Source organism: Pogonomyrmex barbatus, unplaced genomic scaffold, assembly GCF_055798465.1.
Source record: "Pogonomyrmex barbatus isolate J1 unplaced genomic scaffold, ASM5579846v1 scaffold5, whole genome shotgun sequence".
NCBI classification, from domain to species: Eukaryota; Metazoa; Arthropoda; class Insecta; order Hymenoptera; family Formicidae; genus Pogonomyrmex; species Pogonomyrmex barbatus.
This window is the reverse complement of record NW_028297149.1, coordinates 5065224-5086546: the sequence shown is the minus strand read 5'-3', so window position 1 is coordinate 5086546 and position 21323 is coordinate 5065224. Positions and strand designations below refer to the sequence as shown.

The following is a 21323-nucleotide window of genomic DNA, read 5'->3' as shown; positions in this document are numbered from 1 at the left end:
AATGTGTGTTTCGCCAATGCGTTTTGTACGTTTTTCACGAAATATAGAAATTATTTTCGCGCGGATGAGATACACGTGGATTTTATACTAATTCTCTTCAACCGTTGGTAATATTATTTACAGAGAAATACAGATTGAATATTCCGGCAATATTGGCGTATCTCATTTGCGAATTCATGCAATAAAAGGAAATATACACGGGAAGAACGCAGAATTTTGCTAAAGTATTTAAAAATTTTTTTACCAGATACAGATCTGAAAATAATTTTGTTGGGTCATCAAAATAATTACGCAAAACGCTTAAATATGATGAGCTTGTATTGAAAATATTTGTGATATTTTAATAACCAATTTGAATGCCTTACATAATTATTTTGATGATTCAATAAAATTATTTTTGAATTTTAATCTGATTAAATTCTTAAATACTTTTAAATTCTTAAATACTCAAAATTTTTCTTTCCGCATAAAGAATTATACATCCATCACCACCTAATCAAAACAATAGAAATTTTATTCATTTCTAAGATATGCACATTCTTGTTTGGATCTAAATATATAGGAAATATTAAATATATTTGATAAAAATGATACATGCGGAAAGAACAATTTTGCTGTAGGAATCTAAAAATTTAATCAAATACAAATTTGAAAAATAACTTTATTGTGCCATCAAAATTATTACAGAACATTTAGATGTTATAAAGTTTTGTAAAATTTTTTTTATATTCTAGTAATTAATTTAAACGTTACATAATTATTTTAATAGCCAAATACAATTATTTTTCAGATCTATATCTAGCAAAACTATTCTTTCTGTGTATTAAGTATAAGTTACACATTAGGAAAAAAAATTTAATGCCTTCAGCAAAATTGTTTAGAAGTTCTTTAACAGCCAAATGTTTTATTTTACATAACAGAAAATTTAATTTCTGCAAAATATATTTCTTTACTTTGTAAATAAAATTTCGTATATAGTGAAGCTATTATTTTTGTAAATATAAATTTATAAATGATTGGATATGTCATGTGATAAAGCTATCATTAAATAAAGAAGAAAAGGCAAAAAAAATTCATTTTGTTAACATCTGTTGCTATAACAAAGGATTAATAGTAATAGGAAAATGTAAATAACAAAAAACAAATGTAAATAATAAAATATAAATAACAAAAAATACTTGTGTGTACTATAAAAAAAATAATATTTTATACTAACTAAATGATTTTATTCGATATATTTACCGAACAAAACTACAAAATCGAAATTACTGTGTCGCTTCAACAAAATTTTGGTTCACAAACAAAACATTTTTTTCTAATGCAAACTGAAAGAAATGCATTTCTGAGATGCGTTAGCTCATTATTTTTTTCGTAGCGAAAGATTACGGCCTGTTTCTCGCTGATGAGGACGTGAAGAAGGGAGTCTGGCTCGAACCCGGGCGAAATCTCGACTACTATATCCTGAGGAATGGAGATCTACTCGAGTATCGTCGTAAACTTCGTACTCTCCGAGTTCGTATGCTGGACGGAACGCTGAAGACCATGTTAGTCGACGACAGCCAGCCCGTGGCCAATCTCATGGTGGTGATATGTACGAAGATAGGCATCACAAATCACGACGAATATTCCTTAGTGCGCGAATTAGTAGAGGACGAAAACGAGAATCAGAAACCTGGCAACTTTGGCACACTCACGTTGAAAAGAAAGAAGGAGGAGAAAGGCGAAAGAGATGCCAAGATGGAACAGTTGAGGAAGAAGTTAAAAACCGACGACGAAGGTAGCAATCGAGCTTGCGTTGATAGATATTTAACTTAAAATTTTCACAAAGATATTATGGCAAGAGTTTTTAGAGCAAAATATATTTCTGATCTTGTTTGATTTGTAGTGAATTGGATAGATCCAAGTAAAACCTTGCGCGAACAAGGCATAGATGAATCCGAAACCGTCTTGTTGAGGAGGAAATTCTTCTTCTCGGACCAAAACATCGACAGTCGCGATCCTGTACAATTGTCGCTATTGTATGTGCAAGCGCGAGATGCGATTCTGGACGGTACGCATCCGATTACGCAGGAAAAAGCTTGTGTTTTTGCCGGGATCCAATGTCAAATCCAGTTTGGCGATCACAAGGAGGAGAAGCATAAGCCGGGTTTCCTGGAGTGAGTTGCACACTCGGTGTGATTTCTTTACGCTATATCGATTAACGTTTCACTTGTATTGTCCTTTTTTTCAGCCTTAAGGAATTTCTGCCGCAATCGTATGTGAAAGTGAAAGGAATCGAAAAGAAGATCTATGCGGAGCACAAGAAACATATTGGACTCTCCGAGCTAGACGCCAAGGTTCTATATACGAAAACCGCCAGGTCGTTGAATACGTATGGCGTCACATTCTTCTTAGTGAAGGAGAAGATGAAGGGTAAAAACAAGCTGGTGCCCCGTTTGCTTGGCGTGACAAAAGATTCAGTTTTACGACTCGATGAGAAAACGAAGGAAATCTTAAAAACGTGGCCGTTGACGACGGTGCGACGTTGGGGCGCTTCGCCGAACACTTTCACCCTCGACTTCGGCGACTATTCCGATCAATATTACAGTGTACAAACTACCGAAGCAGAGCAGATACTCCAGCTGATCGCCGGTTACATTGATATTATACTGAAGAAGCAGAAAGCAAAAGATCACTTTGGTATCGAGGGAGATGAGGGATCTACTATGGTTGAAGACAGCGTATCGCCACTAAAGTAAGTATTTCACGCTTTCAATACGTGTTAGCTCCTTCACAAACACTCTGTGCCGAGTGTGGACAGAAGTAATAATAGTCATTAAGAGAGAATTGTTAGAACAATTATCAATTCTCGACGAGAGCCGTACTCGCTGTGAAGCGACCGACTTACGTTCGATCACGTCACGTCAATATTTCGTGTTAATCTGATGCGGACATGGAAGAGTTTCTAAGACGCCATGCAAATAAGTGCATTCGAACTGTTTCCGATTCTAGCGGGTATAACTCGCGTTTAATAAAAATAACGTGACTGAAATTGGGACGCATTTTATATATGTATTTTCACTCGACAGGGCCACCATTATGCAACACGAAACGAGCAATATTGGTAAAGGAAATGTAGAAGCTGTCTCAGTCGCGATACCAGCTGTTATGAGGGCCGGAGGAGACGGTAAGAAAAATTTCATTTTCTTCAATTTCATTTCGTTAATTTTTTTATTTTATTTTTTATTTTATTTTATTTTTAGATAATTTAATTTGAATTGTTTCTAAAGATATTGTTAACATCGATTATATGTATAATTGTTGTCTTAAAAAATTTTATGCAATTTATATAAATTTGAATATATACGGCAACAATTTAAAAATAAATTGTCTTTGTGGTTTGGAAAATTATACCTTAAATTCTTAAACATTGTAAATTTTATGATATATCGCTCTTATTTTTTTTTTATTTAATATATTTAGAAAGAGAAATTAATTAATAATTTTTTTGCACGATTGAATCCTCGGAGCTTAGTTATATATATTTTTGTACATACATATATATATATATATATACACTTTTCATTTTGTAAATACACTATCTGGCTTCAAGCATCCGTAAAAGTATTGCTTGTTATAAGACAAAGTAATAAGCATACAATAAATTCGCTTTGAGCTTTCAATGAAAAACGATTGTCTAAACAAACAGATTCACGGTATCGAGGACTCGATCGGGACTGTCAATAATTGTAAATATAGCCATAGAGTTAGAGTGCATGGTGTGATTTGTAGGAGCCAGACCATATGGAACCGGTCACATAGGTGGTGCCCAATACACAACTGTCAGTGGCCAAGTGAACATCGCTCATGCTCCGCCTATGGTAAGCTCCGTTAAAAATCGCCCAAGCTGCTCTCAAGCTCATGGATGTCGGTGTCTTTTAGTTGCTTGTTATAAATATATATGCGCCTCGAAATGTAAAAATTAGAAATTTTTCGGGAATATTGACGTAGTAAAGATAAACGCACTGTGTCTTTACTGTGTAATTATTAACGATTGATTATATTATATTATATATATATATTTGGAATGATGTTATTTTGTGAATATTTAAGATCGCACCAATGAGATTATATTGCACCTTAAAGAGCGAAATTTTAAGAGACTAATAGACGGTTAAATTTATTTTCATGCTAGGCGCCTTCTATTGCGGACACAGAGTAGGTACTCCACGATAACATTTTCAGTTATCCATTACTATTCAGTTTACTAGACCGTTCATTTTACTTCTTTAATTTGATTCGTTTGTGTTTCATGTCCGTCGATCGACTTTCTCTCGGTACAGCGCTTACTGGACAGATAAGATCTCTGTACGCCTAACTTGCGATTCGTGCTTCCTCACGGCAGAATATTTGTCGAAATCGATCGATCAGTAAACTCTGTATCGCCGCAACTATTTGTTGCAGTTTATCGCTTTGTTATGTACGCCCATTACGTTTATATTCGTTGATTGATTGTCATGAGCGAAATATCTCATTTCCGCTCGCATTTGTTTACACGAAAAATATCATTTTCTATCGCCAATCAATCAGATTTTCAAGAATCATCCGCAATGTATAAATGTTCCTAATTTAGGTCCAGCAAACTAAGGTGACATCCGTCCTATCCGAACCGCAACGTGCCTTATTATCGACCATCACCGCGGGTCACGAGGTGATTCACATCGCCGAGACGGAACTCTCTACGAAGGCTCAATTACCTGAACTTGGCACTGATCCGGCGTCCCTGAGATGGATCGAGCAGACGATCGACACCCACAAACAGAACGTGGGTTCGCAAATCGCGGCGATGAACGCCGCAACCGCACAGGTAGTCACGTTGACTTCTGGGCCAGCGGACGATGTCGATCATACCGCAGTGGGAGCAGCGATTACCACAATTGCCACAAATCTACCAGAGATGACGAAGGGGGTGCGAATGATTGCTGCTCTCATGGACGACGAGTCATCCGGCGAGCGACTATTAGACGCCGCCAGGAAACTTTGTTCTGCATTTTCGGATTTACTAAAGGCCACTGAGCCGGAGACTAAGGAGGTGAGTTTGTTACAGCGATGCGAGAGCTGCGTAAAGAAGTATAATATGGAATTAATGCGTGATTAATTTGTAAATGTAAAGTTTAATACTTCAACTATCCTCTTTTCCCCACAGCCCTTCTACATAACGTCTACGTTGTATGGACAATATGTAAGCACTAATATTTGAGCTTTGTAGCGCAGATAATATTATATTATTATTAATATTAGACCTGCTTTTCACAGATGCATTCGACATTTCCCAAACATTTGACCTTTAATCCGTCCGTATCTTTGAAATGCAAATGTTATATCAATAAAATTTTAAAATGTACATAACTGAATAGATGTAAGAGCATTCTACAAGTTTTATTGCTACGTGCGATATAGGCGAGTTAAAAGATGCACATGTAATTTCTTTAGAAATATTTAAAAGGCTCATCACGCACGAATTAATATTTCAGACATTTTTCTTTTTCCATTTATTTCTATTTTTATTTTATATTTTTATATATTTTATAAATTATTTTTTGTTTATTTTAGCCACGACAAAATCTACTCAACGCGGCGTCGCGCGTGGGTGAAGCATCGCATCAAGTATTGACGACTATCGGGGAAGAAGATGACTCAAATCGCGAATTGCAAGACATGTTACTTGCGCTCGCTAAGGCTGTGGCCAATACTACTGCTGCTCTCGTGTTAAAAGCGAAGAATATAGCGGCCACGTGCGAAGATTCCGCTACACAGAATAGAGTGATATCGGCTGCAACTCAGTGTGCGCTAGCTACGTCTCAGTTGGTGGCTTGTGCCAAAGTTGTTGCACCGACTTTACATTCACCCGCTTGTCAGACACAATTGATGAACGCTGTTCGTGAAGTAGCTAAAGCGGTTGAACGCCTTGCCCAAGTTTGCAACGAAACATGCAGCGACGAGAACTTACTCAAGGAGTTGAGTCTTGCTGCCGCAGAAGTCAGTCGTACATTGAACGATCTTCTCAACCATATCAAAACCGCGACTAGAGAACGCGCCAAGGAATCCATCCAGGAGGGCGCGGTGGAAACTATTTTAGTTGCGACGGATAAGCTGTTCGCTAGTACTGGTGACGCCGGCGAAATGGTACGACAGGCGAGAGTGGTCGGTCAAGCTACCGCACAATTGATTCAAAGTATCAAAGGCGAAGCCGAGAGGCAGACGGATTCGGAACAACAGCAGCGTTTGCTAGCAGCAGCGAAACTACTCGCAGATGCTACTGCCAAAATGGTTGAAGCGGCACGGCAGTGTGCTAGTAGCCCACACGATGCCAAGATGCAGGATCAATTGCGACAGGCAGCAGAAGAATTGCGAGCTGCGACTACAGCGGCAGCAACCCCGGCGTTACGTAGAAAACTTATCACGCGTCTAGAGGCATGTGCCAAACAGGCTGCGTCTACAGCCACGCAATGTATCGCGGCGTCTTCTGGTGCCGGACATCATAATACCAACCCGGCTAGCCAAGAGGAACTCAATATGGAATGTCGTATGATGGCACAGCACATTTCACATCTGGTATCAGGAGTAAAGGGTACGCAGGCACAACCGGATAACTCTACGGCTCAATTGAACTTGATAAACGCTTCCGAACAATTTCTACAGCCGGGCACTGCTGTTGTAAAAGCAGCTAGAGCTGTTTTGCCGACAGTCACCGATCAGGCATCCGCCATGCAATTGAACAACACGTCGCAACAATTGGGATCATCATTGGCGGATCTTCGGTCGGCGGTGACGCGGGCGAGAGAAGCTTGTGGCGGATTGGAGCTCGATGCCGCAGAAGAATTAATAAATAGTTTGAAGGATGAACTCGGTGAATTCTATCGCGCTGTTGAAGCTGCCTCGTTAAGACCGTTACCGGAAGAAACGACGGAATCCACCGCATTACGACTTGGTGCCACGTCGAAGAACGTTGGATTCGCTATGGCGCAGCTGTTGTCCGCCGCCAAGCAGGGCAATGAGAATTACACCGGAAGTGCCGCTAGAGAAACCGCATCGGCCTTAAAAGAGCTTACTTATGCCGTGCGTGGCGTAGCCGCCACATCTAATCAACCAGAAACGCAGAAGAAGGTGTTGATGACAGCAGATGACGTGATCCTGCGGTCGCTGCGTTTGGTGAAAGAAGCGCGACGTGTATTGAAGAATCCCGATGATCCTGAAAACGAGGCCAATTTAGCTGCAGTCGCTAAGGATGTTTCCACTTCTTTGAACAAGTGCGTATCTTGTCTGCCTGGACAGAGAGACGTAGACGAAGCGATACGCACCATCGAGGATATGACCCAAGTGCTCAACATGAACGAATTTCCTCAAACGAGCAAGAGTTATGGGTAAATACTGTTTGTTTTAATTCGCGCGCATTATTTTTATCACTTGCTATGTTAAACATTAACATCAATTAACATATAAATAGATACTGTAATGTGTAATAATACTATAGTATATATACTTATAACAATACTGTAATATATACGATATAGTTATTTATTATTATGCATATTATTTTAATTTTTTGTATAGCTTGCATTTTTATTTTACAGACAATTGCAGAGTGAGCTCAACAATGCAGCCGCCAATCTAAACGATGCGTCATCGAACGTGGTAACATCCGTGCGTTCACCTATACAGCTCGCAAACTCATCGAAACAATTCACTAATGCCTTCGGGGATCTGCTATGCATAAGTATGGAAATGGCGAGTCAGACGACGGTGGAAACTCGTAGCCAAGTAGTAGTATCATTGAAGAATATTAGTATGACGTCCAGTAAGCTTCTCATTACCGCTAAATCAATCGCGGCTGATCCAACGACGCCAAACGCGAAGAATCAACTCTCGGCAGCGGCTCGCGCTGTTACCGATTCTATAAATTATCTTGTGGACGTGTGCACATCAGCGGCACCCGGACAAAATGAATGCGACAATGCTATCAGGAATATTCAATCCATGCGGTCTCTGTTGGACAATCCAAGCGAGCCCATCTCCGATGCCTCGTATTTCGAGTGCTTAGAAACCGTTATGGAAAAAAGTAAGAGTCTCGGTGACGGTATGACTGGCATCGCGAATCATGCGAAGAAATCGGAGCACGAGCAATTCTCCGTCGCAGTACGTGGCGTCTCTTCTTCGATTTGCGGCTTGATCGAAGCAGCGGCTCAAGCAGCCTATTTAGCAGGCGTTAGCGATCCTACATCAGTAGCGGGTAAGCCAGGTCTGGTAGATCAAGCGCAGTTTCTACGAGCAGCACAAGCCATTCATAGCGGTTGCCAGAGCCTCGGCAATCCGACGAGCACGCAACAACAAGTGCTTTCGGCCGCTACTATGATCGCCAAGCATACCAGCGCGCTTTGCAATGCCTGTAGGCTGGCGTCCAGCAAGACCAGCAACCCGGTGGCCAAACGACACTTTGTACAGTCTGCGAAAGACGTCGCTAATTCTACAGCGTGTCTCGTTAAAGAAATCAAGGCACTTGATCAAAATTATTCCGACGTCAACCGCGAGAAGTGTGCAGAAGCCACGAAACCTCTTCTCGAGGCGGTCGATAATCTCTGCACTTTCGCGAGTTCTCCCGAATTTGCGAGTCAGCCAGCCAAGATATCCATTGCGGCTAGAGCTGCCCAGGAACCGATCACCAGCGCCGGTAAGTCTATCATTGACGGTTCCTGCGCCATGGTACAGGCGGCTAAGAGTCTTGCAGTCAGTCCGAAAGATCCACCAACTTGGCAATTACTGGCAAATCACAGTAAGAGCGTCAGTGACTCGATCAAATCGCTGGTGGCGTCGATTCGCGATAAGGCGCCTGGTCAAAAGGAATGCGATGCTGCGATCGAAAAGTTATCAGCCCGCATCCGCGAGCTCGATGCCGCTTCGTTGAGCGCGGTTTCACAGGCACTGATACCGCGCCGCGAAAATACCGTACAGGGATTCACGGATCAGATGGAGAGTAGTGCGAGCGAGCTTCGTGAGAAACTCGAGCCATTGCGCACTGCTGCCAAATACGAAGCGGAGAATGTCGGTCATGCTGTTAATCAAATTGCTCTTTACTCGGAACCGCTGGTCTCCGGTGCAATTGGCGCCGCGTCCAATATGGTACACTCTAAACAGCAGATGGTGCTATTAGACCAGACAAAGACCGTGGCCGAGTCCGCGCTGCAACTGATCTACATTACGAAGGAATCCGGCGGCAATCCGAAGGCTGTCGCGTTACATACCGAAGTGGACGAAACCGTCGAGTCTACCAAAGACGCACTTCAGGAACTGCAAAATACCTTGGAAACTATATCAACATCTGCAGGCATCGTTACTGGTCTGATTGATACAATTTCTCGCGCGATGGTGAGATTAGAGGATCATCGAATGTCTACTATCGACACCGTAGATTCTTACGTAGATTATCAAACAAGAATGGTCGAAGCTGCCAAGGAAATTGCTCGGCTGGCACAAGAAATGGTAAACAGCTTGATATTAATTTTGTAATAATTTTAAATTCTGTTTTATAATCTAAATGCATATGTCGAGCGAAAATACAAAAAAGACTTGCCATTTTTTTGTGATGAAATCTTCTAAAAGGAATAAAGTTTGAGTTAACTTTTTTAATTTCAGTCAACCAAATCGAGCACCGATGTGACCAGATTGGGACCACTGGCTGTCGATATATCGCACAAGTACACTCAACTTGCTCGCGACACCTCCGGAGCATCCGCAGCTGCATCGAATGCCGACGTGTCCGCTAGACTTCGTACAGGTGTTCAAGAGCTCGGACGAGCTTGCGCGGACATCGTGCGTGCCGCTGGCACGTGCCAGATGTCACCTGGTGACGCGTACGCCCAGCGAGAGGTCGCGGAGCACAGCAAGATCGTGACCGAGAAAGTATCGCAGGTGTTGGCTGCTTTGCAGGCAGGCTCGCGTGGTACTCAGGCATGCATCAACGCCGCCAGCACGGTTTCCGGCATTATCGGCGACCTTGATACTACCATCATGTTCGCCACCGCTGGCACATTACACGCCGAAAACGAGGGTGATACGTTTGCCGATCATCGCGAAAATATTCTGCAGACCGCCAAAGCCTTGGTCGAGGACACGAAGACACTAGTGGCTGGAGCAGCATCCTCGCAGGAGCAACTAGCTGTCGCGGCGCAAAACGCAGTATCGACGATCGTGCAACTCGCCGAAGTCGTCAAGTACGGTGCTGCTAGTTTAGGCAGTCAGAATCCGGAGGCCCAAGTGATGCTGATCAATGCCGTGAAAGACGTGGCATCTGCACTTGGCGATCTCATACACGCCACGAAAGCCGCCAGCGGCAAGCCCATTAATGATCCCAGTATGGCACATCTCAAAGATTCCGCCAAGGTAATTTGTCTATCTTGGATTCTTCGCTTTCTCCTTTCTGTAGGCATCTATCTATATGACGTTCTAGTCTCACGAGAATGGAGTTGATTATTTACGCGCTTTCTTTGTCGCTTAGTATTCTAATCAGAATGGGTATATTTGTTTGGCGAAAATCTCGGCGAAGGAAAAAGTTTTGTTTAAATATACGGAGTAATGTGTTTATAAACAATTCCACGCTTTAATGTATAATATATTAATTTAGCAAGCATCCTTCGCAGACTAAAAACCTAGGAATATTCCAATAAAATTCTAATAAGAGTTTTTATGATTAATTGATTTGCTGAATTCTAATAATGTCGTTTTAGAAGTAAATAAAACTTATCTACATAACTTATGTATTTCCTTTTACGGAGATATTTACGTAGGATAAAGTTAGCCCTATAAAACAGTCTGTGGTGACTAACAACAAATCTGGCGTTTGCCTAATCCTCCAATTTTAATAACGCTATTTTGAATGTAACCATGGAAAGTGTTTATCCTTAGAGACATTTTTTTTGGGGTGGACTTTAATCGACTTGAATTTTGACGAGCGTCTTTGTCTCTAACCAATTTCGTTTCTTACTCCACTAAAAATCTCGCGTAGCGTCTACGCAGAATTCATAGCGTTCGTCGCCGTTGTTCTCTGTAAGATCAGAGCGTCCAGACCAAAATACGATCGGCGGCTATTAAAGTCCACCTTGAACCACGTTTCCCACGTTCAGCTTCGTATCTATCTTCCATGTGTGTGATATACCTGAGCAACGGGGTGTGTTTTATATATCTGGCGGACACGACTGTTCTGTAGAGAATATGTTGTTTGTTTAACGATGCTCTCCGCCTGTTGTACATGCTTCTTCTCTCGATGCGATGTCGAGTTTACTAGCAGCGGCAGTAGTGGCACTTTGTCTGTATATCTTGAATGTTGAACGACGATGGTGGACTTTAATGCGAGTCTTATTGACAATTTTGGTCTGGCCGGTCCCGGATAGGTCTTAGAACAGCAGCTGCAGCAGCAGTTGGTGCATCTGAGCGACGTTGGCGGCTCGGAATCGGAATGGTTCGTGTCCGATCAAGAGGAGGAACTAATCCGTCTGCTATCCACTTCCGAGAGCTCTCAGCCGGCTCAACGGACATCCGACTTATTGTTACTCATGTAGCACCGAACAAGTTTCCATTTCTCCCTTGCCGTTGCACTTTCTATCGCAGTCTTATAATAAACGAAATATAGCCAGTAACGATATTGCCATATTTTTATGTAGAACACGATAGTTGCTAAATACGAGACATCGACGAGGTGCGTCGGTCTCCGTATTAATTATCAATTTAAAAAATTTGCAACATTACGACTAATCTATTTGCATTTTCTCAAAATGACATCATTGAGATCGGTTTGTCAAGATATATATCATATCTTTCCTCGCGTTAATAAGTTATCCCTTCGTTTCGAAGTCTTCCTATTACCTATTCATTTTACATCCGGAATGCCGGATGAATCATCGTTAGGTACGTACGTTTCATTCATAGCGTTCCATTTGAGCTATTAACAGGCTTTTAATAAAAACTTCCAAAATTTTTCCTTATAATTCTATTTACATCGTTTCATCATTAGAAGATCACTTGGTTGGCTCATGTAACCACAATCTTCGCTCGAAACGCTAATCTCGCATCCCGCATTAACCATATTATTATTTGCATTTTAGCACTTTGAGATCATTACTAAAAATCTTAATTTATCGCTAACTAGAAATTCCATCCCGCTGTCGCGAGATATTAATGTTGCTGATTTAAAAGCTGATTTAACGGAGCGAGTTGTGCAACTAATTTGTACCCAAGTTATATGTTTAATCTTCGTTCACAGGTAATGGTGACTAATGTGACGTCGTTGCTGAAGACGGTGAAAGCTGTGGAGGACGAGCACACGCGTGGCACTAGAGCGTTAGAGTCCACGATCGAGGCCATAGCTCAGGAGATCCGGGCACTCACCTCCTCGGAGACGCAGAGAAGTAACGTGACGCCGGAGGATCTTGTGCGGTGCACGAAGAGCATCACTATATCGACAGCGAAGGCGGTCGCCGCCGGGAATAGCTGCAAGCAGGACGACATAATTGCCGCCGCCAACATGGGCAGGAAAGCTATCAGCGATATGCTGAGTATCTGCAAGGCCGCGGCCCACAATTGCGCCGAGACCACTGAGCTATGCGACCGCACCCTTCAGGCGGGCCACGATGTTGCCGTCAATTATCGGGAGCTACTGCAGGCTATCTTGCAGATATCATCGAGATCGGGTGACGCCAAGCACACCCTACCGGTGATCTCGCGCAAGATCGCACAGAGCGTAACGGAGTTGGTGGCAGTGGCGGAACTGTTGAAAGGCAACGATTGGGTCGACCCCGACGATCCTACCGTAATTGCCGAGAACGAATTACTCGGAGCTGCTGCCAGTATCGATGCAGCCGCCAAGAAGTTAGCCAGTTTGAGGCCAAGGAGAAGCATCCAGGTGAGTTTCCGTGAAAACGCCGTGATGACTTGCGATGTAACAGGTACAGCGTGGGTGGCGCACGTCGTTCTGATCCCCGCAAGATATGTTTGATTTTCTTGGTCGTTGTGAATGATCGACCGAGAATCGAACATATTATTACGGTGATTGGAAAAGATTCAACGTTTACAGCGGATGAGTATTAATTAAAAATTCGTCTGTGTATAATCTTAGGTGCATCAAAATGCAAAAGATTCTCTCAGCATATTTTTATTTTATGAACAAAATTATTTATCAAGATCTTTTTTTACAACAAAACGTTGAACAGTTTTTTTTTTTTTTTTTTTTTTTACAGAAAAAAGTAAAAGTAAAATTAATGGTCGATTATCTTAATAATAATAATAAAAAACGATAAAAATAATTTTTTAAAGTATATAATCTTATTTGCAATTATGATCAAATTATTTTTAATTATTTTATTTTATGTAATATTTTATTTATTCTTTCAACAGGAAGCTAATGAAGATATGAACTTTGATGAGATGATTCTGGAAGCCGCAAAATCGATCGCTGCTGCTACTTCGGCATTGATAAAGGCGGCGAGTGCGGCTCAACGAGAACTTATTGCGACCGGGAAGGTATCACGCACGCCCTTAACCAGTTCCGATGACGGCCAATGGTCCGAAGGCTTGATTTCGGCTGCTCGAATGGTGGCAGCCGCCACTCACAGCCTTGTGGAATCCGCGAACGCTCTCGTTCAAGGAGTAAGTTCCGAAGAAAAGTTGATTTCCAGCGCTAAGCAGGTTGCCAGCAGCACGGCGCAACTGTTGGTTGCTTGCAAGGTCAAAGCTGACCCTGACAGCGAGAGCACAAAACGGTTACAAGCGGCCGGTAACGCCGTGAAACGTGCTACCGATAATCTCGTACGCGCTGCGCAACAGGCTATCCAGCAGGAGGAGGACAGATCGTTGGTTCTGAACCGCCGTATGGTGGGCGGTATCGCGCAGGAAATCGACGCACGATCGGAAGTTTTACGAATTGAGCGCGAGCTAGAGGAAGCCCGAGGTCGACTTACTGCCATTCGTCTAGCCAAGTATAAGAACCGACCGGACCTGACCGATGGGGATGGCGATATGGGCGATCAAAGCGGCTACCAGAGTTACACCACTCGATATGAGACGAGAGCATACGAGCCACCGACCACGACTTCACCTATTCAGACGATGAATCATACTCTGGACCAATTGCAGTCCACCACGCAGCACATCAGTCACCAATTTGCTGATCGACAGAACCTGGTGAGTCCGGAGAAAGTACATTCGACGCAGAGCACGCTTGAGAGAAAGATGAAAGACAGTCAATACCGGTCCATCGTGGATCAATACGGATCCCTGGACAGAAAATACACGGTTGACAGTTACCAGGATAGGAGTCCGTACATCGTTACCGAAAGGAAAATCATAACGGACAATTCGCCAGGCCAGTACAGTTCGATCGAGCGAAGGATTAATCAAGAGAGTTACGTTACGGAGAAGAAACACGCAGATGGAATGGCTTCATTTCCGCCGCCCCAACACATTTCGTACTCAACGAAATCCCCGACTCCTAAAACCGTTCAGGAGCAAACTTCCGAAGACAGGAAGTCTCCGCAGGATCAGCCGAAGTATCCGACTGATCGGTTCTCAAGTGTCAGTCCAATGAGTACGTTCCGTTCCGAGAAGCAGATAGACACACAGCGATTCAGCAGCGGTATTCCGCAGCATCAGACATTCAAGAATGTTGAGAGTAAAGTCATTCCCGGCGGTAGAATCGAAACAGTCACGACGAAGACATATACGTCTACGCCCGGCAAGAGTACCAGCAGCTCCAATTATGAGACTACCGAGGAGACTAAGGAATATACATCTGGCAATGAACTGTCAACGTTCAAGGGCAACGATACCGTTGAAGAACGCATGATGAAGCAATCGATGCACAAAGTCACGGAGAAGAAAACCGTCACGATGACAATGTCGAGTCGGCAGGAATCTAACACGAAGACTTTTCGTTACGAGGACAAACAATGAAGAGGAAATTACACGATATAACGAAGCCCACTTATGCGCAATGATAGTGCGATAATTTCAGAAACGATTTTAGGAAAAATAATACTTGCCTAATTCGAGTAGTCTAATACGAAACGAAATAAAATAGATAAAAAATATTTTAGTACGATAGATAGTTTTTTCTCAATTGAGATCAACGATATTTTTAATCGAGATTAATAAAAGAATAACGCGGTAGTGGCTCTTAATCGGATAATAATGCTTTTGTAGAAAGAAAACTGTCGCGTTGGCAGTCAATATTTCAATTTACCGTATCGTATGCAAGTGCGCTTCGAAACAAAGAGGAAGGATAATAAAGTTATTTATTAGCGAAACGATAGAAAGTGCCCTTAGATAAACGTAACATTCGTGCTTTCGATCAAGTAGCCTTACGAATATATTTAATCGTGAAATGCCTACAGTCGCGAGCCATAAAAATCCGATAGCCATAATCGAATTTATGAGACGCGAATTGATCGTACGTACAACATTACATCAAACGTAAGAAAACTTGAAACTTTCGCACATTGTTCTTCATTTTATTTCTTTTTTTCTTGTATACTGCTTACAGCTCGAGGATAATAGAAATAATTATGCGCTTGATTTAATGTAGAGTTAATTTTATGTTTATTCATTTATGGTTAAGAACTACCGGATTAACAAGAGAAACAACATATCATTTAATTTTATTAATTTTTCCGATGTCGCGCGGCGCCAAGACGAGCCCGGCGGCACATCACCGCTATTAACACTTTCCGTTTTCTCGAATAACTCTTCCGCTTCTTCTCCCCGGCGTTTTGTCGCGTCTCTATTTATTCTGAACATTCTCCACTGTCGCAAGATACTGGTTCTTCGTCTCGATTCTTATATTTTTTCTAACGCGATTTTATATACCGTTACTTTACAGGCGGTAGCTCATTTTTGATGAATTTATTTGATACGAGCGCCTTATATACTTTTTAGCCATCACCTAAGCTTCCACGTCGAGTGAACGATTAGTGCAATTATTATTGTCTTTTACGAATAGATGAATTATATATAAATACCTTCTTCCCTTAGTATGTATACAAAATTTGAGAGATTCTCGTGACGCTACCGAAAGTCACTGCGATCGTTTAAGAAAAAAAAAAAAAAAAAAAAAAAAAGAAGTGCCTATAAAGTCCAGTGAGCTACCGCTTCCTCCCTTTAATATGTTCATAGTATGATTTTAAGAAGTTTCTAATATTACCAAAAATTGGATGCTTTACTAATGTGTTTATACCACCGCGCGCGCGTGTGTGTGTGTGTGTGTGTGTGTGTGTGTGTGTGTGTGTGTGTGTGTGTGTGTGTGTGTGTGTGTGTGTGTGTGTGTGTGTGGGTGGACGATGCATGCCGAGTGTCGATCAGACAAACTGTTAACATCGAGCTTTTCCAAAACGATGCGCGTATTATGTCATGTACCTTTAGAAGAAATCGTCCATTTGGTTTTGGATTCGTACAAATCGTCTTCTCAATAACAACGAGACAACAAATTCGAGTCAATAAGCGCCGATTCTCTTCTTTTTTTATTGAATCTGCTAACCGATCTTAGTCCTACATCTGCATTTTGTGATCATGTTATGAGTTACAAAGCGACAGAGAATTATAATTATTTTATGGATTATTTTTAAATTTACATGGATGAGAAAATCAAACGGCACGCATCGCGCTCGATTTGTGTGGATCCTTGTATCTTTGGAATGTGCCATGATTTATAACAAATATATCGCAAGATATAACAAATTATACATACATATAAATATATATTAAGATATACACATAGATTATATATTACATTATGTATAAGAAACACAGATCTTTATTAATGTAATCATGTTTCGCATTGTTTTAACGATTTATGTTATATAAAGGGTATTTTTTTAATTGTTCTATAATTGTGTCTTATACAGACTTAGAAATATATCTTTCAAATTTATTTTTCACACGGAATGTTACGATGTTATCAACATTATAATCTTTTTACTTATTATTATTAATCTTGATTACGCGACGAAAGATATTATGATTATTATTATGGTTTGTATTATTAATCTTTTTGCCATTATTAAAATTAAATGTTTATACAAACCTAACAAATGAATAAAAGAATTTCTAACATTTAACATTTTTTATTCTTCCTTAAAAATTCTTGAAAATTCTATGCGCATTTGTTATACGTGGTAAAAAAATCTTTGAATAATCCGTGTAAAATTGTCATGATTATTCAGATGATGTCATTTTCCTTGAAAACCACAGAACATTGTGACGTCTTAAAGATGTCTAAAATACATCTTAAATATTATAAGACGTCTTATTAAATTATAAAAAAATTATAAAAAACATTTTTAAGGCGTCTTATGATCCGATTTATGATGTCTTAAAGACATCTTATTTTTCAATAAATAACTTTTTTTAGACGTCTTTCAGATGTCTTATTTGGAATCTTTTAGACATTCTATAATGACATAAAAATTAATTATACGCAAAGTATTGAAAGAGGAGGATTTGGACGAGGCAGAATTTGGAATTATCTCCCTAACAGAAACATGATATCATACGGATATTCTGTATTCATACGGAATGTACGATGATCATCGATAATATACGAAGAAAATTCATATAATATCTCTGCATAATATCATTTCTCATATATTTTCAGGATATATTCAGAAAATAATAAATAAACTTTGCTATTTATACTGCCCCTAAACAGCACGCGTACATTCTGAGTATATTCTGAGAAGATCGCAATGCGTATATTGCGATCATCTCAGAATACTATTTTCATACGTCGTACGATCGACTAAGTATGTTCTAAGAACGTTCCTATGTCCGGGATAACACTTTCCATAGAATTTCACCGTTTGAAAAAAGAATGAAAGAATCCATAAATAAAGCACAATATAATATATTAATAATAGAAAATTCAATGTTTTGTTTATTTATAAAAATAATTTAGCAATAAAAATATCTAAGTGTCGATCCACAATAGGTGATTTAAGCTTTAAGAAGTAAGAACTTGACCAATTATAATCGAATATGAAAAGAATACTCGACTATGATTAGTCAATTTCTTACGGCTTAAAGATTAAATACTTATTGTGGACCGACACTAAGGCACAGCCGTTTGACTCGGCCGCTGAGACTCGAGCGATGGTAGGGGAACTTCGGCGTCGCCTTCGGAAATCGGACCGAAATGTTCAACTAATTCCGAGCGCTGCTTGGAAGTATTTAAATTATTGTGTTGACCTTTGAAATTTATACCACAGTACTGTGGTTATGATATGTACAATTTCTTTGAATCGCCATATTATTGTGCATTTTGTCATGCGCGAGTGACAATCATTTCACGGATATTAAGCTGAACGAACCTACTACATCTACTTATACTGTGGCATACATCCATTCACATCAGCTGAAGCCTAGGAATTTTCCAATGGACCACTAATCAGAAAATGTTATATTTAATTGACCAATCAGCGTAGTGCTATCATATCCCTCTCTTCTGAATATACTTTATGACATGTGATTACATGGTAGCCAATAAATGATTTGTTTTTCTATCAGAACAGCATGGTAATTGGTTGATATGTTGAGTACACCATATTGTCGCGCATCTCGTATACGCAGGTGCTAATTCTTCTGCTGTAAAGCCGAAAGAGGTTAAGGATTCCTTTAACGCGTGGAAGAATGGCGGACGCGTAAGTAACTTCGATGTCTTATAAAATCCGATCGCATCAACCGGCAATATGATCTTGGAAATGTAGAAACATTGTATTAACAATCTTTTACAATACATGTGTATTGGTGGACTCATATTTTTATTTTAAGCAATTAGGCAAGAGAGATTGTTAACATGAAAGACGCGGGTACACCGTTGTTTCTTATGAAGCATAAAAGCATGATAACATCACTGTATTATGAAAATAAATTTGTTTACCATTGATTACAAACTGATTCTACTAATTAAATACTTGTATAATGCACGAAAATTAAAAAAGAATACCGTTTTTCAATCAACATAACTTATCGTTATTCAATCATAACCTATTTTTGATGGAAATTTATATATCTTATGAAACATGTACGTCCAAGATGATGACACAATTAAACATGATCGTATTTCTCGATACAGGAAAAAAGAAACTGTTCCCTCAACTAAAAAATTGCCGGCGGTGCCGGAGTCTGTATTGAAGAGGAGAAAACGCCGTGAGGCAGTTAAAGCTGCACGTTTGCAAATTTCCATCAAGGTAATGTTTGCGTTAATAATTTGGCAGTTTGTTATTTTTTTAATTTTATACTTGAATAGAGACATTGATAAATTGATTTTTATTTTATTATTAATTGTTTTGCAGCAACGGGCAGATCGTTACAAGAAGAGAAAACAGATTTTTAAAAGAGCTGAGAACTATGTAAAGGAATACAGAAGAAAGGAGAGGGATGAAATCCGATTGATGCGACAAGCTAAAAACCGTGGAAATTATTATATTCCTGGTGAGGCACGTCTTGCATTTGTTATCCGTATTCGAGGGTAAGTATGGATATGTTGCTTATAATTTAAATTATACTTGATTTTTTCTAAGACTTCAAATTGAGTTAATTTAATTGACATTGCACTATCATTATTATAGTGTGAACCAAGTTGCACCAAAAGTACGGAAGGTATTACAACTGTTCCGTTTGAAACAGATCAACAATGGTGTTTTTGTAAAATTGAACAAAGCAACGATTAATATGTTACGTATCGTTGAACCTTACATTACGTGGGGATATCCTAATTTGAAATCAGTTCGTGAGTTGATTTACAAACGTGGATTTGCCAAGATAAACAGGCAACGTATACCGATCACTAGCAATTCCATCATCGAGAAGAAGCTTGGTTAGTAAAGCTGTTTTTTTTTTAATTTTTTTAAATTTTTAATTGTATGAATTAACAATCATTGATTATTGGTAAAGTTCTGAGACATGATTAGTATGCGTCATGTATGTAACAAATCATTCTTGACAATTCCATGGGAGTTTTTGGGATATACATATTCTCCCTTCCAGTTTGTCAAAAATTAATTAAGCAATTTTTTTAATGCTTGGCTATATTATTAGTCAAGTATGATAAAATAATTGATACAAAAACTAATACATGTATAATATTAATACTAATGTATGTTGCTATATATAGTTATCCCTTAAATTGTATATATAATTAGTGAACAATCTATTTAAAAAAAATTTTATTTTGCATTTAGGTCGATCTAATATCATCTGTACTGAAGATTTAATCCATGAGATATTCACTGTTGGTCCACAGTTCAAATACGCCAGCAACTTCCTGTGGCCCTTCAAGGTTTGTTCTTCGAGATATCAAAGAATCATTATGTATATATCAATACTTTGTATTTCGACATAGGCATGGTTATAGATTAATTTAAATCTGTTACCTCTCATTATGTCGAAAAGCAATACGAGTTTTTCTTGTTGGTGAATGATGTCTTAATCACAAATCTAAGATAAACTCAAACATTTTTGTTTATAAAATATTGTTTTTAAAATATTTTACATTACGTTATTGCTTTAATGACTTGTTTCCTTTAAAACGCTGTATATTCATATTAAAAATAATTTCTTTATGTATTTGTAGCTTAACACGCCAAATGGTGGATGGCGCAAGAAGACTAACCATTATGTAGAAGGTGGCGACTTTGGAAATAGAGAAGATAAAATCAATGAGCTTCTCAGAAGGATGATATAAGTTTATAAAAATCTTCGTAAATAAAATCCTCTAATTAAAACAGTGTTTCTTAAATCATTGTTCACAAGCATTTGATTAATATACCATAAATGATTTACATATTTTTAATAGAACAAAGAGCAAAATATTATAAAACTATGACATTCAGGGAAATGCAATTGCAAAATAGCATCATAAAACTGTAAGAATATTGAAAGACATTTTTGTACTAAATATTTTGCATTTAAATGCAAATTTATATGTATATAAAGTGTATAATTTTCCCAAATTATCAGGAGAAATTGTATAGAATATTTTAAGACAAAAATTTGAACGAAAATATTGAAATCATGATAATTTTTAAATTAAAAACGTTTAAAGTTAATCAATTGGTTTGCGAAAAATTCTCATGTTCAGGTATAGTGCATTGTAAAAGTGAAAATGTTCTTATATACCGATTTAACTTTTAAATATTGATATAATTCTGCATATAATGATAAAATTATTTTGAAACTGCCTTATTCATTCGTGATTTTTTATTATATATAAAGATTAATAACAATATAGATGTAGAGTGTAAGGTCCT

At 39.2% G+C, this 21323-nt stretch overlaps 2 protein-coding genes across 9 annotated transcripts in view; both read left to right on the top strand.

The window, feature by feature from the left end:
• rhea (Talin_middle and talin-RS domain-containing protein rhea) overlaps nt 1-17130 on the top strand; it is a 46902-nt gene extending 29772 nt beyond the window's left edge. For 7 of the 8 annotated variants that reach the window (XM_089082076.1, XM_089082071.1, XM_089082073.1 and 4 more), the window contains 12 exons: nt 1376-1777; nt 1886-2156; nt 2231-2734; nt 3069-3166; nt 3772-3860; nt 4613-5071; nt 5186-5221; nt 5593-7403; nt 7614-9516; nt 9670-10416; nt 12293-12931; nt 13423-17130. In XM_089082076.1, the coding sequence (XP_088938202.1) occupies nt 1376-1777; nt 1886-2156; nt 2231-2734; nt 3069-3166; nt 3772-3860; nt 4613-5071; nt 5186-5221; nt 5593-7403; nt 7614-9516; nt 9670-10416; nt 12293-12931; nt 13423-14976 (8513 nt within the window). In that variant the 3' untranslated portion in view covers nt 14977-17130. The remainder of the gene's footprint in view (nt 1-1375; nt 1778-1885; nt 2157-2230; nt 2735-3068; nt 3167-3771; nt 3861-4612; nt 5072-5185; nt 5222-5592; nt 7404-7613; nt 9517-9669; nt 10417-12292; nt 12932-13422) is intronic. The other variant, XM_089082069.1, reaches the window with a different exon arrangement.
• A 1432-nt stretch (nt 17131-18562) lies between these two features.
• Nucleotides 18563-20798, top strand: RpL7 (ribosomal protein L7). The gene is made up of 6 exons (XM_011637651.3): nt 18563-18713; nt 19148-19262; nt 19368-19543; nt 19644-19891; nt 20256-20353; nt 20648-20798. The coding sequence occupies exons 1-6, from the start codon at nt 18703-18705 to the stop codon at nt 20756-20758; spliced, it is 759 nt and encodes a 252-aa protein (XP_011635953.1). The 5' UTR covers nt 18563-18702; the 3' UTR covers nt 20759-20798.
• Nucleotides 20799-21323: the final 525 nt, after the last annotated feature.

Coding starts and splice junctions, on each gene's coding strand:
- RpL7 (XM_011637651.3), top strand. Junction 19,544..19,643: donor TTTGTTATCCGTATTCGAGG/GTAAGTATGGAT, acceptor TCATTATTATAG/TGTGAACCAAGTTGCACCAA. Junction 20,354..20,647: donor ACTTCCTGTGGCCCTTCAAG/GTTTGTTCTTCG, acceptor ATGTATTTGTAG/CTTAACACGCCAAATGGTGG.